Genomic DNA, 19,066 nt, shown 5'->3' on the forward strand with positions numbered 1-19,066 from the left:
TCCCGGCGCAGCGGCTACAGGTAAACGACGCACAAGGGATAGGCAAGCTCACGCTAACCCCGTGTCACTAACGTCAGGTGTGAACTGCAGCTATATTCGAATTCCAGCATACCACTGATCCTACGTGACCCCACACTAGCGTCTTCCGAGCGCCGGCTTCTAATCAAATCTATGGCTCGACACAACGTCGCATAGCGACGCCATTTTGTGTGCCGCTGACTAGACGCCGACGCTCAAAAGACGATAGTGTAGAGCGTCTCTAGTTTTTCTACTAGCGGGGTAACAAAAACAACAATGAAATAATAAATAGTTTATTGTATATTGAGCTTAGTCGTCACAATAACGCGCACGTATTGGTCGTAGGCTGTAGCCACGGCCAGGCCAAGATGGTCGCGATTCCAGTCCAGTGAGTTGATCGGCTGAGTGCTTACTACCATGCGTTGCAGTCGCTTCAGGGTCCCGGGGACCCCGACGGACACGCCTTGCTGGTCCATGCGGAACCTCTGCTCTGGGTATTCGCTGAAAATTATTACTTCTCTTGAGTCACTTTTGTCGACGCGACTCCGGATTAGCTTGTTTCATCGGAACGGAAATCGCATTGAATTGAACGAATGTGTTCCTTGACTTAATCCAGCATTATTAGGCCCCGAATGTCAAATTCACTCGATAAATATCTAGACTCTGACCACCCTAACTTTGCACAAACTTGGCAGTTAGAATGCATGCATATCCCCATATAATAAAATAGGTAAGCTCCATACTTGTCGTAGCACTTGACATGAAAACTTAGCGTGGTCCGACTTTATTAACCCTTTGAATGCTTTTTGTCATGAACACAAACATCATACATATACCTAGTTTAAATCGATTTCTAAAATATAAACTGTATATAGGTAGGTACTCAAATACTTATTGCCACAAGAATTAAAACTTACTATTTCCAGAGAGTCGCTTGGCCGTTTCCACAACACGTCACAAACAGGTCCCGATTTTGTGGCAGATGTCGCGCCACCCAAATTGTACCGCTTTTCACTGCATTTTCTAATACCTGGAAATGTGTAACTATTATAAAATGTGGACCCGGGTATGTCCTTAAACTACGTCCAAAAAAAAAAAGTATGGGCAATGTGAATGTCATCTCGCCTTGTGTGGTAGGGCACAGCACAGCAGATGTCATTCCAGATCTAGAGCAGAGCCCAACTGGGGAAGTACCTCCACCTTACAGAAAACCGCAGCCAAATAACACTTGACCCTACTCATAGTGTTGTGTTCCTGCCGGTGAGTAAGGTTGCCAGAGCTCAACGAGGGGGGTGGGGTTAGGGTCGGCAACGCGCATGTAACTCCTCTGGAGTTGCAGGTGTACATAGGCTACGGAGACCGCTTACCATCAGGCAGGCCGTATGCTTGTTTGCCACCGACGTAGTATATAAAAAAAAAAAAGACGGTAGCTACCTAATTACCTATAGGTATTACAATAATAATAATATAAGTTCTGTAAAAGCCTCATAGAAATCAGAGAAAAATTACCTGCGCAAATCCCTTAGTAGGATTTTGAGTGCGCACGTCAAACACGTGGAACTTCCCCTCCAACGTGGTGGCTACCAGCTTGTTCATGGGGATGTCCTTACGATCAAACTCTGCGTGGCATACCTGAAATAAAACACAACGATGCAATTATAATTCCAAAGGTGCAAGTAACTTGTGCAAGATAAGGAACTTGCGCAGATTTTATGAATAATGTAAACAAATGTATAAATACCCAGCAACTCATGCATATACCATCGCAAGCTACTTGCGCACGTAACTTGCGTGTGTGCGACGCGCAAGTCCGTGTTATTTGCGCATTACCAGCGCGAGTGGGGCGAGGAACAGGCGCGTTCTGTCTACGCACGCAAGTAACTAGCAGCAACTCATGCATATACCATCGCAAGGTATTTGCGCACGTAACTTGCGTGTCTGCGACGCGCATGTCCGTGTTATTTGCGCATTACCATCGCGACTGGAGCAAGAAACTGGCGCGTTCTGTCTACGCACGCAATTTGCACACGCAAGTAACTAGCGCATCTTGCCTAAGCACTCTACACGCGCAAGGAACTTACTCTATTCAGTTTATGTCTTAATATATCATATCAAACAAAGAAGTCTGTATCTCACCCCATTCTTCAAGTTACATTCCCATCTGAGTGACATGGTCCTCAGATCAAACATCTTCAGGTCTCCATTATCATAACCGGCGACAACAATGCGCTCCGAGTCGTTGAATGAGTTCCCAAAGCAAACAGACCAGCAGTCCCGTTTGCCCTCACCTTTCACCGGCTGCATGTTTGCCACGGGCTTGCCCCGCTGTCTTTGATCCCAAACTTTTACTGTGCCTGTTACACGAAAGGATAATTTGAGGTCTACCAATTCAGCATTGTCCAAATACATGGAAGGATGGGTTGTGAAAGTTGTGATATATAACCAACTAAAGTCAAAATGCAAGCCAAAGTTATACTTTAGAGGAATAAGAAGACAAGTAATTTAAGTACTTTGGTTTCATTGCACCTAAATATCATCTGTCTTTATTTGTCCTATATTTCATAACAACTTTGGCCCAAAGTGCTGAAATTACAAATTGTTTTTTTCTTCAAATAGTGGAATCCCATATAGACTCTTATTCATATCGTCCAAGTCTCCAAAAGTATGTTAAGTAATGCCGAGTTTCCGATGGGATTTCTTTTTTAAATATGTTAACCCTTGTAGTGGTAGGCCGTTGACTCCCGACCGATATTGTCATTTAAATTTCATATTTGATTAATAAAATTCCAATAACTTAAAACGAAATATACCATTTAAAGAGTTAAGTTAGCTATGTCTTAAGTGCAATTTTATAAACTTCTTAGCATTAATTATTATTTTTTAACAGTTTGCTGGAACTAAAGATGACAATATTGGATAAAATAGCACTCGATAATTTAGGTATTTTGAGATTAAGTAATTATGACACCACGTCGATTTGAACTTTTAGAATTGTGGGAGTATGGTACTTTGAGAAAGAAAAATTGGCATGTAAACAGGTCATGACGTATAAAATTACAAACATTTCATTACTCCTGAATAAATTAGACAGTGTAACATTTAGAGGTTTAAAATTAGACATAATACAATGTTCACAAGTTGTACCATCTCTGCTGCCGGTGACAATTTCTGGCGCCCCACAGCCAACTGTGTTGCCGCCCATGCCATCTATCGAGTTTATGATATCTGTGTGCTCCTTTGTTATGTACACTTGACAGCTCTTCTCCATATCCCTGAGAAAAAAAAATTATTTAATATTACAGTTTTATATTTGGTTGTTCAGCTGATAATAGTTTCAAGTACCCGAAAATGTAAAAAAAAAATTATTTCAATTTATTTAACTACCTAAAGATACAGACTTTATAGTCAATGCTGCGATTTACACGCATCAACTCCAAGAGCTGCTAGTGTATCAAATAAAATAATAATAATAATGACGGTGATAGTTTTCTGAGCATTCTTACCATATTTCCAAAGTACCCTTAAAATCGCCTGTAGCCAATCTTCTCTCTACATCGCTGGTCGCACCGAACGTTCCACATTTAAAAGAATTCGGCCTTTCAATCTCCTTTATTTTTTTCACTTCACCTGCAGTTATTTCGAAGATTTCAATCGTTCCATGCCCTTTGGGTATGCAACCAATAACAACAAACTTTGCAGAACACGGAATCCATTTGCAATCAAATATGGAGTGATTGATATTGTGTTCAATGTGTGTTATAATTTGAGGAGTATCTAAGCTTTCCATTTTAACAGATTTATTATATAGTTTTCCTTGACCCCAATCACTTATTTAACGAATAAAAACAACCTCAAATTCCACCAATCTACCATCGAATAAACACATTTCAGTTGTCATGGTAACAAAAGTGACGTTTAACGTGTTTTTTTAATTATCTGGCACTTTAGATTGAAATATTTGCCAGCAAAGTCATCGAATAAAAAAAAGGTTTTACAAATTTGCATGCAGTTTTACTATTAGTACATCTCAGCAAGTTATTAATCTTAACGATTATTTTTATGGTGTTTATATCAGAAACAATTATATTTTTCTTAATTTACCTTCGTATATTATCTATAATTTATTGTCTATGATTTGACAGCACTTTGACGTATATAGTGATGTACTCTTAACGCATAATTTGGAATGTCGATAAAGTAAAAGACGGCAGTGGAAATTAAATATTCATTAAACTCAATAAACCCTTAAATTAATTATATGACGCTGATAGAATTGATAGTACAAAAGTGTTGTAGTTAAATGATTGACGACTTAGAGTAATATCTATTCGTTTTCGTTATTTCGTCTCGTGCTATAAACCAATAGTGCTATTGTATTATCGATAAAAGATCTTAACGCTGACGCTGCTAAAGGCATCCTTAATCATTGCATTATAAAAAAAGATTATTGTAAATGCGTGCAAAATAAGAAATTAATGAATTTAATCGTATATTTAGTGATATCATTTTATTCATTGCAAAAATAACCTATAATTGTTCAAAATGAGCGAAAGGAAGAGCAAGAAAAGCGTACGTTTGTGATCCAAATCTGTTCATGATAACCTTTTTTGTTCTTATCCTCTTTACCACTAATTACTTGTATTTACAGAAAGCGGACATCGCGAAGCAGTTTGACTTGCCAGAGAGGCAGTCGAAGATCACATCGCTGCTGAACCAGGCCGGGCAGGCGTATTGCATATGCCGGTCTTCAGACAGTTCGCGATTTATGATGTTCGTATTTTGGTCACCTTTTAATCTTGATTAGAAACTAAACTTGCTATAATTATCTGTCAGTAAGAAAGTTTTATATGGTACCTGTACGTTGAATACTATTCAATATAAATAAGCAATACTTCTCTGTCTACATTTCTGAATTTAACGTTCAGGATGGCACTTCCACATTCATTTGCCGAGTTGGTTCCGATTTCACAAAGACAAAAATGGTTAGTAATAGACAACCATCAACAAATTTAAACTGTGGTACGTCTATTTCAGAGCCTGTGATGCCTGTGAAGAGTGGTACCACGGAGATTGCATAAACATATCGGAGCGAGAAGCAAAGTACATAAAGAACTATTTCTGCGAGCGCTGCCGGGAGGAAGACCCTACTTTAAAGACTCGCTTCAGGCCGCAGAAGAGGGAGAATGATGATGAGCCGGGTAGGCATGCTATAGTAAATTGACATGTCTAATTTTCTTTAGTTGTTTGATTAGGCATTTGCAGAAGTGCATTTTTGCTCTCGTTAAACCTTAGACTAAGGGGTTTGATTATGATCAGAGTGGTATGCTCACTCTGTGTGGACCCGCCTAATAATGTTTATACTAATATCCAGATTTACTGCATTATGATATGCAGATTTTAAATTTTATGAATTAAACTTCCTTTTTTGTTACATGTTTCTGTATCTTCTGTCATATTTTTGCATAAATAAGCTGGGCTCAAAGAAAAGTATAGGCTAAAAGTATGCAGCTACTTTATGCTCTTAATAGGTACTTGTGTTAGCCACTGAAACAAATACTATAAGCAAAGAGAAAGTCTACGAAAAAAAAAGGTACCCCTTAGTTTGACATCCACAACAGATAGCACTGTACAGCGCCATATGTTTTGCGTTCACTGAATTGTCTAAATGTCAACTTCAAAATTTATAGACCTGTACAGTTTTTTACCTGTCTAATTCGAAGCACGAAATTGTGTTAGATTTTAAGCATGTGAATCAATGTATCTTTGCTTTAATAACTCATTTCTACTATACACCATAATTTGTTTTTACCACCAGTTCGAGATGACAGAAAGAAGAAACGCAAGGAGAAGGACCACTCGGAGAACAAGTCCAAAAGAACAAGCAACAAAGATGGCTGCGGGGACTGCCCAGGATGCTTGCAGTTACAGGATTGTGGACAGTATGTTTTTCAAGCCAAGTTTTTACTGTTCTGAACAGCAAAGCAATCATTCGTTTGGTAAAAGGGCAATTGTTTGTTTGGTATATTGGAAACATTTGCTCCATTAGTAAATGGGAAGAGCAAATGTTTCCTCAAAACAAAATGCTTGCTCAGAACACTAAATGAAAACACTGTTTTCACATATCTTTCTTGTTCTATACATTAATAAATAAAATGCTTTGGAGATGAGTAATCTTAAACATTTCCGTTTATATAGAGCCCTAAAACTTTTGCCATTTGCAATTTTATTTCAGTACTTGTGATATAAAGAAAGATGGAATATTACTGCTTTGAGCATGATAAGACATCAAAGGTTTGAAATATTACCCCCTCCCCCCCCCACCCATGTCACGCAAAATAGGCGCCAGTCGTCGAGTTGCGGAAAATTGCAATACAATGATTAGACTTCCAAAAGTTAGAATACTTCTTGAATTGCAGCTGTGAAGCATGTGAGGACATGTTCAAATTCGGAGGCAGCAACAAGCTGAAGATGAAATGTAGGCAACGGGTCTGCATACTCAAGAGTAAGAAGCCATCACGGCAATCCAGGTAATTTGTGTTAATAACTGAATTTAAACTATGGTCAATTTACATCAGTCTTTCGTGTGTTTGCATGATGTTCACAGACCCGAATTGACAATCATAGTATTATTATGTGGATATAATACTTCATAGACATATTAGTAGAATGCGAACTCTGCTCCAAAAAACATGCCAAGCGAGATAGCTTCAGGGAGAACTGTCCCTTTCTTTGAATATACGTACATTTTACTTATACTTTTTGGCAGTACAAAATTGCCTAGTAGTATCAAAAAGAATTCGAAATAAAGGTTGATTGTCAAAATAAATTTTGTAGCCACAGTAAATTTACTGCCATCTTTCTACACATGACAAAAACTTTTAGAACGCCATTTTAGTTTGATCCTTATTCTCTCACTGATTGGTGTTAAATTAGTTAAATATCAAAAAGTGTTAATTATTATTATTTTCCCTACAGCAGCAGCAACAGAGTGAAAAAGAAGCATCACGAACGAGAAACCTACGAGCCTGAAGAATCTATAGCGCACTTGCAGACCATGGAACCCAGACAATGCTACGGACCCCAATGCACCCGAGCGGCGCTGTATGGGTCCAAGTATTGCTCGTCGCAGTGCGGCATCAGGCTGGCCACAGCTAGGATTTATCAAGTGAGTAATATTGAATCTATTCGCTATGAGCACGACTGTCACGCAACCTAGCGTCCGCAAATCTAGGGGAAAACGTTAATTCACATCTTATAAAACTACTCCAAAACTAAAAACTACTGAACGTATTTTCATACGACTTTCATCTATCAATAGAGTGATTCTTGAGGAAAGTTGAGGTTATACAAAAGTTATACTACTTGCTAAGGTTTTGTGTAAATTCTAGAAAAAGATCACATAATATGTGTCATTTGCAAAGCTATTTACACAGTATTAATAATTATCAAATTAAATATGTTAGTTATATTAAGCATTTCATACAAATTACGATGGTCCCTTACACCATACAATTTAAATGAATATTTCAGAAGTAGTCGTAAATTAAAGTTTCATTTCGAGTTCTATAAATTCTAATGTTTACCACCTTATGCGCTGGGATCGCTTTACTTCCACCATGCACTTCGCTCGGTCCCAATAGCCCCATTGCACATGGAGTCTAGGCAATGCTATGGACCCCAAGGCACTCGAGCGGCGTCGTACGGGTCGAAGTACTGCTCATCGCTGTGTTGGATCAGGTTGGCTACAGCTCGGATTTTTTAGGATGAACTACTATCCTGTCCTCAATAACTTGTCTTTTAGTCCAGGAAGCTCCCCATGCGCTTCACCCAACTTTTATATTAGGTACATAACTAATTGAGGCTTGTAAAGTTTTATGAATAAAGGGGTAAATTTGGAGCCTTTCGCAGCGCCCCCCATGGAATCACTACGCCCCCAAGGGCGTGCCTGCCTGGGACGCGCCTCACTTGTTGAGAAAGAAGTGTAAAAATTTCTATTAAAGTACTTATAGTTATGCAAATGTTTTGTAATTTCTTCGCAGTAATCACGAAAAGCACTATGTAATGAGTCGGTCGGAAACGCTAAAGATGGACTGACGTGTCTCAAACTCACTCCTCCATCTTTGAGCGGTTTTCCAGCCTCTCCTAGAATGTACTATTAGACCTATATCGTATCGGCAGGTGCTCCCCCAGCGCATCCAGGAGTGGTCGCTGTCCAGCTGCGTGGCCGAGCAGCGCAACCGCAAGGCGCTGGAGGTGGTCCGCGGCGGGCTGGCGCGCGCGCAGGCGGCGCTGCGGGCGCTGGACCAGCAGCACGCCGCGCTGGACGCCGCCGTGCACCGGGCGCGGCGCGCCGCCGTGCAGGACCAGCCCGAGAAGGTGAGAGGCGCAGGCGGCCCTCAGGGCGCTGGACCAGCAGCACGCCGCGCTGGACGCCGCCGTGCACCGGGCGCGGCGCGCCGCCGTGCAGGACCAGCCCGAGAAGGTGAGAGGCGCAGGCGGCCCTCAGGGCGCTGGACCAGCAGCACGCCGCGCTGGACGCCGCCGTGCACCGGGCGCGGCGCGCCGCCGTGCAGGACCAGCCCGAGAAGGTGAGAGGCGCAGGCGGCCCTCAGGGCGCTGGACCAGCAGCACGCCGCGCTGGACGCCGCCGTGCACCGGGCGCGGCGCGCCGCCGTGCAGGACCAGCCCGAGAAGGTGAGAGGCGCAGGCGGCCCTCAGGGCGCTGGACCAGCAGCACGCCGCGCTGGACGCCGCCGTGCACCGGGCGCGGCGCGCCGCCGTGCAGGACCAGCCCGAGAAGGTGAGAGGCGCAGGCGGCCCTCAGGGCGCTGGACCAGCAGCACGCCGCGCTGGACGCCGCCGTGCACCGGGCGCGGCGCGCCGCCGTGCAGGACCAGCCCGAGAAGGTGAGAGGCGCAGGCGGCCCTCAGGGCGCTGGACCAGCAGCACGCCGCGCTGGACGCCGCCGTGCACCGGGCGCGGCGCGCCGCCGTGCAGGACCAGCCCGAGAAGGTGAGAGGCGCAGGCGGCCCTCAGGGCGCTGGACCAGCAGCACGCCGCGCTGGACGCCGCCGTGCACCGGGCGCGGCGCGCCGCCGTGCAGGACCAGCCCGAGAAGGTGAGAGGCGCAGGCGGCCCTCAGGGCGCTGGACCAGCAGCACGCCGCGCTGGACGCCGCCGTGCACCGGGCGCGGCGCGCCGCCGTGCAGGACCAGCCCGAGAAGGTGAGAGGCGCAGGCGGCCCTCAGGGCGCTGGACCAGCAGCACGCCGCGCTGGACGCCGCCGTGCACCGGGCGCGGCGCGCCGCCGTGCAGGACCAGCCCGAGAAGGTGAGAGGCGCAGGCGGCCCTCAGGGCGCTGGACCAGCAGCACGCCGCGCTGGACGCCGCCGTGCACCGGGCGCGGCGCGCCGCCGTGCAGGACCAGCCCGAGAAGGTGAGAGGCGCAGGCGGCCCTCAGGGCGCTGGACCAGCAGCACGCCGCGCTGGACGCCGCCGTGCACCGGGCGCGGCGCGCCGCCGTGCAGGACCAGCCCGAGAAGGTGAGAGGCGCAGGCGGCCCTCAGGGCGCTGGACCAGCAGCACGCCGCGCTGGACGCCGCCGTGCACCGGGCGCGGCGCGCCGCCGTGCAGGACCAGCCCGAGAAGGTGAGAGGCGCAGGCGGCCCTCAGGGCGCTGGACCAGCAGCACGCCGCGCTGGACGCCGCCGTGCACCGGGCGCGGCGCGCCGCCGTGCAGGACCAGCCCGAGAAGGTGAGAGGCGCAGGCGGCCCTCAGGGCGCTGGACCAGCAGCACGCCGCGCTGGACGCCGCCGTGCACCGGGCGCGGCGCGCCGCCGTGCAGGACCAGCCCGAGAAGGTGAGAGGCGCAGGCGGCCCTCAGGGCGCTGGACCAGCAGCACGCCGCGCTGGACGCCGCCGTGCACCGGGCGCGGCGCGCCGCCGTGCAGGACCAGCCCGAGAAGGTGAGAGGCGCAGGCGGCCCTCAGGGCGCTGGACCAGCAGCACGCCGCGCTGGACGCCGCCGTGCACCGGGCGCGGCGCGCCGCCGTGCAGGACCAGCCCGAGAAGGTGAGAGGCGCAGGCGGCCCTCAGGGCGCTGGACCAGCAGCACGCCGCGCTGGACGCCGCCGTGCACCGGGCGCGGCGCGCCGCCGTGCAGGACCAGCCCGAGAAGGTGAGAGGCGCAGGCGGCCCTCAGGGCGCTGGACCAGCAGCACGCCGCGCTGGACGCCGCCGTGCACCGGGCGCGGCGCGCCGCCGTGCAGGACCAGCCCGAGAAGGTGAGAGGCGCAGGCGGCCCTCAGGGCGCTGGACCAGCAGCACGCCGCGCTGGACGCCGCCGTGCACCGGGCGCGGCGCGCCGCCGTGCAGGACCAGCCCGAGAAGGTGAGAGGCGCAGGCGGCCCTCAGGGCGCTGGACCAGCAGCACGCCGCGCTGGACGCCGCCGTGCACCGGGCGCGGCGCGCCGCCGTGCAGGACCAGCCCGAGAAGGTGAGAGGCGCAGGCGGCCCTCAGGGCGCTGGACCAGCAGCACGCCGCGCTGGACGCCGCCGTGCACCGGGCGCGGCGCGCCGCCGTGCAGGACCAGCCCGAGAAGGTGAGAGGCGCAGGCGGCCCTCAGGGCGCTGGACCAGCAGCACGCCGCGCTGGACGCCGCCGTGCACCGGGCGCGGCGCGCCGCCGTGCAGGACCAGCCCGAGAAGGTGAGAGGCGCAGGCGGCCCTCAGGGCGCTGGACCAGCAGCACGCCGCGCTGGACGCCGCCGTGCACCGGGCGCGGCGCGCCGCCGTGCAGGACCAGCCCGAGAAGGTGAGAGGCGCAGGCGGCCCTCAGGGCGCTGGACCAGCAGCACGCCGCGCTGGACGCCGCCGTGCACCGGGCGCGGCGCGCCGCCGTGCAGGACCAGCCCGAGAAGGTGAGAGGCGCAGGCGGCCCTCAGGGCGCTGGACCAGCAGCACGCCGCGCTGGACGCCGCCGTGCACCGGGCGCGGCGCGCCGCCGTGCAGGACCAGCCCGAGAAGGTGAGAGGCGCAGGCGGCCCTCAGGGCGCTGGACCAGCAGCACGCCGCGCTGGACGCCGCCGCGCTCCGGGCCCGGCGCGCCGCCGTGCAGGACCAGCCCGAGAAGGTGAGAGGCGCAGGCGGCCCTCAGGGCGCTGGACCAGCAGCACGCCGCGCTGGACGCCGCCGCGCTCCGGGCCCGGCGCGCCGCCGTGCAGGACCAGCCCGAGAAGGTGAGAGGCGCAGGCGGCCCTCAGGGCGCTGGACCAGCAGCACGCCGCGCTGGACGCCGCCGCGCTCCGGGCCCGGCGCGCCGCCGTGCAGGACCAGCCCGAGAAGGTGAGAGGCGCAGGCGGCCCTCAGGGCGCTGGACCAGCAGCACGCCGCGCTGGACGCCGCCGCGCTCCGGGCCCGGCGCGCCGCCGTGCAGGACCAGCCCGAGAAGGTGAGAGGCGCAGGCGGCCCTCAGGGCGCTGGACCAGCAGCACGCCGCGCTGGACGCCGCCGCGCTCCGGGCCCGGCGCGCCGCCGTGCAGGACCAGCCCGAGAAGGTGAGAGGCGCAGGCGGCCCTCAGGGCGCTGGACCAGCAGCACGCCGCGCTGGACGCCGCCGCGCTCCGGGCCCGGCGCGCTGCCGTGCAGGACCAGCCCGAGAAGGTGAGAGGCGCAGGCGGCCCTCAGGGCGCTGGACCAGCAGCACGCCGCGCTGGACGCCGCCGCGCTCCGGGCCCGGCGCGCCGCCGTGCAGGACCAGCCCGAGAAGGTGAGAGGCGCAGGCGGCCCTCAGGGCGCTGGACCAGCAGCACGCCGCGCTGGACGCCGCCGCGCTCCGGGCCCGGCGCGCCGCCGTGCAGGACCAGCCCGAGAAGGTGAGAGGCGCAGGCGGCCCTCAGGGCGCTGGACCAGCAGCACGCCGCGCTGGACGCCGCCGCGCTCCGGGCCCGGCGCGCCGCCGTGCAGGACCAGCCCGAGAAGGTGAGAGCCGGGAGCCCCGGGTATGTCCTTAAATTACGTCCAAAAGAGAGGTATGGCCATTGTGAATGTCATCTCGCAGGATGCAGCACTGCGAATGTCATTCCAGATCTAGAGCAGAGCCGAACTGGGTATACTTCCCCAGAAAACCGCAGCCAAATATCACTAGACTCTACTCATGGTGTTGTGTTCCTGCCGGTGAGTAAGGTTGCCAGAGCTCAACGAGAGTGCGCAGTGTTAGGGTCGGCAACGCGCATGTAACTCCTCTGGAGTTGCAGGCGTCCATAGGCTACGGAGACTGCTTACCAACGAGCGGGCCATATGCTTGTTTGCCACCGACGTAGTATTTAAAAAAGGGTAGGAGAGTAAAAAAATACTTTTCCAAGGATCAATGCTATTGCATAAACGTGTGTCTTAGAGGAAATTGTACCCCCAAATTTGACAACCGAGAAAAATGGTGATGTACGACGCCTTACGTTTTATGTTAGGTAAACTAGTGAATGGTCAAACGTAAACTTTTGTCAACCAGAGTTCACGCAATGTACGGAGGAGGTAAGTATTAAGCAGTCAAGGTTGAAACACGAATTTATCTTAGACTCTAGATACACATTTAATACAATATATGAATATCAATCAATAATTTATTCAGCAAATACACCATAGGGACACTTTTAAATGTCAAAGTTTAACAATAAATGAAAATAGAAAAATACAAATATGGAATCAATTAAATATTAGATACTTTACTGAAGATGTATACAGTCTCTAAATGTCGAATAACACAAAAGAACTATGATAAAAAAAAATACAAACAACAAATTAGAGATGCAAAAGTCTGTAAGTGTCGGAGACAAAATATAATTTTAAAAAAATCGTTAAATTATCCTTAGAAATGTAAAGGCTCTCCAAGACTTATTTATTTAATCGTGGCAGCTTAGGCCGGTATAGTCACATAGGCAAAATTATACATATACACATACAGTATTATTTATAAGGCAACATCCAAGGTTTGCAACCATTGCACAGCATCGGGCGTCAAGTCTAATAGATCATCCGGGCTACCCGAGTATGCGCGGAGTGGGCACCGCTGGATGATGTGCTCCATAGTCTGGTCCTCGATGCCGCAGTCGCTTAGCGCGGAGTCTCTCCTACCCCACTTATGCCGGATCATCGTTGCATCGTCCGTGCCCGGTTCTTAAGCGGTTTAAGCGACACCATAGTTTCCTAGGAAGGTCGGTCCCCTTGTTCATCATAGTCGGGTCGATATTCCCGGCCGGGGTGCCGTCAGCTTGCCTCATCCATTCTTGTTTCCAGAGCTGCTGTACATCGAAGGAATTTTATGTGAGTGTTGCAGCGGCTGCGTATGCCGGGCGACGGGACTTAAGTCTCGCCATAGGCGGGTTGGTAAACTCCTGATGCATTGGGAGAGAAGGACATGCTCTAATTTTGTTATTCTCCCTTAGCAGTGCTCTCCAAGACTTGAATTCTTATATAAATAATTAAAAAACAAGAAATTAAATCAGAAAAACAAATAAGAACTGAAAGTAGTGTCTCACAATATGTGCCTAAATATGATTGTTATAAATGCCATCATAGATTTGAGAAAATCTAATTTTCACCAACCAATCTCGGAAACCGACTTTACACAAACCATAACATAAACATAAACTGTTCCACCAACAGGAGGCCGACGACGAAACCTCCATGTACTGCATCACGTGCGGCCACGAGATCCACTCGCGCACCGCCGTCAAACATATGGAGAAGTGCTTCATCAAGTACGAGGCGCAGGCCTCCTTCGGCTCCAGGCATCGGACTCGCATCGACGGACAGAGCATGTTCTGCGACTACTACAACCCTGCTAATGGGACCTACTGCAAGAGGTTACGGGTAAGTTCTTATATTAACCGCCTGCGGAATTTGCTATAGTAAACCTATTGAGATGCATCGTCAAACATTATGGACAAGTGCTTCATCAAGTGCGAGGCGCGGGCCTCCTTCGGTTCAAGGGGGGCTACCGCGAACCACGTTCGACTTGTTGCCTCTCTGTCGCACTTGTAAATTCGTACGTAAGTGTGACAGGAAGGCAACACGTCGAACTTAGTTCGCGGTAGGCCCTCAGGCATCGGACTCGCATAGACAGACAGAGCATGTTCTATGACTACTACAAACCTGCTAATGGGACCTACTGCAAGAGGTTACGGGTAAGTTTTTATATTAAGAGGCCGATTTAGCCGATGAAATTGTACATCTTTTGTTAACTATTAGAAATAACGATTTGTTAGATGAGTTTCCCAAACGCAGTTATTCCTTGCAGCTAATTTTCTTTTCGCCGTTATTCATAGTCGCAAATTTTCCCACTTTTTAAATTTCCCTGTCTTACTATTTTCCAGTAGCGACTTTCATGACCGCATTTGTTCATAAACGCATTTTTTCAGATTCGTTTTATTACTCTGTAGTTTATTTATTGCTCGCAATATTTCCCTAAAGCAATTTTTAACATGCTTGCATTTGTTTACAAACGTGTTTTGTTTTATTCGTTTTGTTATAATTCCTTAGAACATATATTAAGTAAGTTTCTCGGTAAATATAAAGTTATTTAGTTATTTTGTCCGGAATCCTAATAGAATAATTAGATCAAGATTATCTAACTGCAAATATCATAACCTGTATACCTATCTAAAAGTTTTGTTCAACTTTTCACATTTGTATTTCCACAACAATGATGTGTTGTTAAATATATTTATTTTCATAACAAAAATCAAATCCTGTACGGTCAGCTGCAAATGTTATATCGATACAAAATATCGACGTGTCAAAAATACACTACCTTAATGAGGACAATGAGGTTGTGTATACATATTTATAGCGTTCTGATTGTATCCATATTTTTGTAATTGACCATACCTCTTGTTCTTGTCCGCAACAACATACATTAGAAAATTAATACTTATGGATTCTAAACAAATTAAAAATAATGATTCCCTTCCCTTTATTCATTTAAAGTATTATGATTATTTTTAACATTTTCAAATCGACTATTCGACCCCACACACCTCTGGTGGGAGAAAACGTTTAGGAAATATAGCTACGGAAAAAAACACAACAAGGAAAAAAAAGAATTCAGAAATTAACTGCAGGTTAAAATTCAGACAAAAAAATATCAGAAAGAGAAGCAAAGCGACTGTAAAAATAAGCTGCCGGACAAAAAAGTGACTAGGATAATCGCTTTCGGGAAAAAATGCGAAAAGAAAATTAGCTGCAAGGAATAACTGCGTTTGGGAAACTCATCTAACAAAGTACTGGTTTCTAGCACGTCTTGTTATCTTTCATTTTAATAAATAAATTTTTAGAAAACAGACTCTTAATTAGTAATGTTTTTTTTTTCTGATGGACGTTTAGTCAAACGCGTGTAAAGCAGTGATTTTATTTGTAAATTTCGTAAAGTTTGGACTGCTAAAAATGGTAATTTCGTATTACACATATCCTGTACTTCAACTTTAATAAACTACATTTTTGTTATTTTAATTTTGAAGTAGTGTAAATGAAAGTTAGACGAAATCAATTTTCTCCAGAAATTATTAGATTAGATTATTTTATTTCATGATATAAATTTCAATACAATTTTTTTTTTTCGAAATAAGTGAAATTTTTTCTGAAAATCGACTTAACTTCAACGTAATTTTTATACATAACAATCTTCAACATTCGCTGAAACTGTTCTTATACATCATTTTGTATAATTTACCCCCATCATTTTTTGATGAATTTTTAAAAACTGTCCCTTCTCACATATTACCGGGGACGCACGCTTGCTACATCATTATTATAAAGCAAGATGAGAAGACGTGCTAAAAGAAACTAATACTTGTTATCTAGATATTACGTAACAAAAGGTGTACAATTTCAACGACTAAATCTATCAATTTTAAATTTTTTCTCTTAAATCGTTACCGGATTCTCCGCATTTTCAGTTAAATTCGCAATAGTAAAAATCATCGAATCATATCGTAATTCCAGGTAATGTGCCCCGAGCACTTCAAAGACCCCAAAGTGAGCGACACGGACGTGTGCGGCTGCCCGCTCGTGCGGCGCCTGTTCGAGCCCACCGGGGACTTCTGCCGCGCGCCCAAGAAGGCCTGCCTCAAGCACTACCAGTGGGAGAAGCTCAGGAGGGCGGAGATCGACATGGAGAGAGTCCGGCAGTGGCTGCGCGCTGACGAGCTGGTGGAACAGGAGAGGAGCATCAGGCATGCCATGGCTTCTAGGTATGTTTTTATACGGTGTTTTAAGAAATCCTGTCTCAAACATGACCATGAGATGCTTAGGAGGGCGGAGATTGACATGGAGACAGTCAGACAATGGTTGAGGGCTGATGAATTAGTGGAACAGGAGGGGAGCATCAAGCATGCCATGACGTGTAGGTGAGAACTTTATATTGATTTCTGAAAGTATTTTAAGAAGTCTTCTTAAAAACCAGTGGGCAGAAATTGACGATAGAGTGATTATCAGGAGGTGGTTGATGGCTAAGGAGTTAGTGGAACAGAAAAGGAGCATCAGGTATTCTTTAACTTATTAAATAGAGTTAAAATATCCATACTCGGTTATTACCAATTTAGAGAAGGTGAGGACCTAGCTGAGGAACTGGGACGAGAGTGGAGCCTCAGGCACGCTTGTTGCCAGGTGAAAATGACAGGTTGAGCAATTGATCCCCATAAAATAAAATGGTAAATATCGAAGTTGAAACACTAGTTCCTCGCTACAGATTCCTTAAATAAAGAACCATTAAAAATTATACTGCATTCACACACACACAAACAAACAAACAGTAAATATTCTCTCAGCCATCCCATTGAATGAATGAATTTATTTCATAATCACATAAATGATAAATGACAGTCTTAAAGACAGCAATATTTGCCCCAAAATACTAATTTAATTGGAGAAATAGGGGATACTTGCCCCACACATGACATTTGTCCTAGCAGCGAATTAACTCGCAATAAAGATAAGGATGTGGATTAACATTAGACATTTATCGAAAAAAAATTGTAATATTGTACAGAGCGGGCGTGCTGGGGCTGATGCTGCACTCCACCTACAACCACGAGGTGATGGAGCGCATCACGGGCAAGGTCAACGACAAGCCCAAGGACTCCTGACACAGGACAAGGCACAAGAGGAGGAAACCGATCGAATCATTAGAAACCACCACTACTAATGCGAATGTAAAGTAATTTATTTTTCTCAAATTTGTAATGAAATTTTCTTTTTTGACTCTTGACTTACTTCAAATTAGGTCCGGAAATACGATGACATGACATCAGGTGCGATGAGTGAAGATGATATGTAAAGGAATTTCATACAGCCTTACACACCTAGGCCTGTAAAGCAACCTTTTGTTTTTAAATGTCAAATTGTGACACGTCTTGGCATTCAACCATCAAAAAAACCTATAAGCAATATTTTTGGTTTGACTACTTCCCTAGAGAAAAAAAAAGAAATCTTTATAGGGCTGTATCTCCTAAAGTATACGTCGTAGCGCAAAATTAAGCAAATTTGTATTCCCCATGGACACCCCACGCCCTGAATAATGTATCACATTACGATATGAAACAATCATCATCATCATCATATTTTTATTATTATTTCATTGCAAGTTTAAGAAAAGCACTACAAATCTCGGCGAGAAACAGGGTTGCCGACCGCGCATCCCTGCCTGACCGCGCTGCGCTCGGCCGCCTATATCTATTTGGCCTGCAACCTATCGTTTCCCGGCCTCTATAGTAATGTACTATTGTTGTAATTTTCTACTTTCATTTTTAGAAATAAGGTACAAGTAAATGTGTAAAGAAAGCATTAAAAACTGACTGCATCGTCACGTTACGCAACCAGTAACGTGACGATGATTTTGAGAGCCAGATGAATTTGAAAGAGATTAAAGCAATACCTTTACAGTTTTCATAATATCTTATGATATTATAAATAAGTATAGAAAATAATAATTGTAAAATACTTTTATACCTAAGTGAAAATTGACAAATTCAAAATTCTTCCATTAATACTTACAAATCCAAACTGTATAAATAATCTGGTTAATAAAATAAATTGTGTATCAATGTACCTAGTTTGTTTTATTATGTTCGTTTATTAACTATTTTGGCAAAGTTATAGTGTTCCTGTATATTCTGTCACTGGCTGTAACCTGTATCTATAGATCGTGTCATTCACAAAGACGCGTGTCTTGACTCCTATTGTCATGTTATTAAAGGTTAGATTTGACAAATCTGCCCTTCATTATTTGATGCTGACACATCTTGCTACCAGCAGAGAATTTGAAATAGAGGTGGATTGTCAAAGAAAATTTTGTAGCCGCAATAAATTTTACTGCCATCTTTCTACACAGGATAAAAACTTTTAGAACGCCATTTGACTTTGATCCTTATTCGTTCATCGATGTTATATCGATGTGTTAAATATCTAAAAGTGGCGCCATCTAATAGTTCAAAGGCCAAACGTATGGCGGCATCGTTTCGGGTGATGGCGCCACAACCTTTAGCCGATACTCGGTAAGATGGCGCCACTTTTTGATCAAAGTCAAATGGCGTTCTAAAAGTTTTAACCGTGTGTTGAAAGATGGCGTTCAAGTTACTGTCGCTACAAAATTTGCTTTGACAATCCACCTCTATTTCAAATTCTCTTGCTACGAGTCAGTCATAAGACATCGCGGAGTAGATCAAATAAAACAACAAATCAATTTTCTAACTCAAAAGAGCGATTTATTATTATCCTAGCACTTATTATAAATAAAATTAAGGCTAGCATTCAGTTCTTATTACCACTAGTATAGTAATGTTAGAACGATTTAGTAATTTGTGCACTTCACTAAAGCCTCGGCGTGTGTCTCTTATTTCTGATGTACTTACGCCCTTTTCACGGCATCGTTATGCAAGTCTCCGATTTCTTGGTCCAATGTGCATTTGCATCTCACGTTTTGCTTAATGAGAGAGTGAAACGCAATGCACATTGGACAGGTGGAATACCATCCTTAGCCCCGTTTCTTAAAAATAC

General features: G+C 46.7%; 2 protein-coding genes across 2 annotated transcripts; one reads left to right on the forward strand and one right to left on the reverse strand.

Moving 5' to 3' along the window:
* Positions 1-295: 295 nt before the first annotated feature.
* Positions 296-4,029, reverse strand: LOC133528076 (dynein axonemal assembly factor 10). Its single transcript, XM_061865289.1, has 6 exons — positions 3,522-4,029; positions 3,163-3,290; positions 2,155-2,372; positions 1,528-1,650; positions 936-1,048; positions 296-519 (listed from the first exon to the last, which is right to left on the reverse strand). The coding sequence occupies exons 1-6, from the start codon at positions 3,803-3,805 to the stop codon at positions 312-314; spliced, it is 1,074 nt and encodes a 357-aa protein (XP_061721273.1). The 5' UTR covers positions 3,806-4,029; the 3' UTR covers positions 296-311.
* A 275-nt stretch (positions 4,030-4,304) lies between these two features.
* LOC133528069 (CXXC-type zinc finger protein 1-like) lies at positions 4,305-18,118 on the forward strand. Its single transcript, XM_061865279.1, has 10 exons — positions 4,305-4,587; positions 4,667-4,788; positions 5,053-5,216; positions 5,834-5,957; positions 6,435-6,545; positions 6,994-7,183; positions 8,197-8,394; positions 13,679-13,885; positions 16,016-16,263; positions 17,061-18,118. Exons 1-10 carry the CDS (start codon positions 4,561-4,563, stop codon positions 17,155-17,157), a joined length of 1,488 nt encoding a protein of 495 aa, XP_061721263.1. The 5' UTR covers positions 4,305-4,560; the 3' UTR covers positions 17,158-18,118.
* Positions 18,119-19,066: the final 948 nt, after the last annotated feature.

This window comes from Cydia pomonella, chromosome 19, assembly GCF_033807575.1.
Source record: "Cydia pomonella isolate Wapato2018A chromosome 19, ilCydPomo1, whole genome shotgun sequence".
NCBI classification, from domain to species: Eukaryota; Metazoa; Arthropoda; class Insecta; order Lepidoptera; family Tortricidae; genus Cydia; species Cydia pomonella.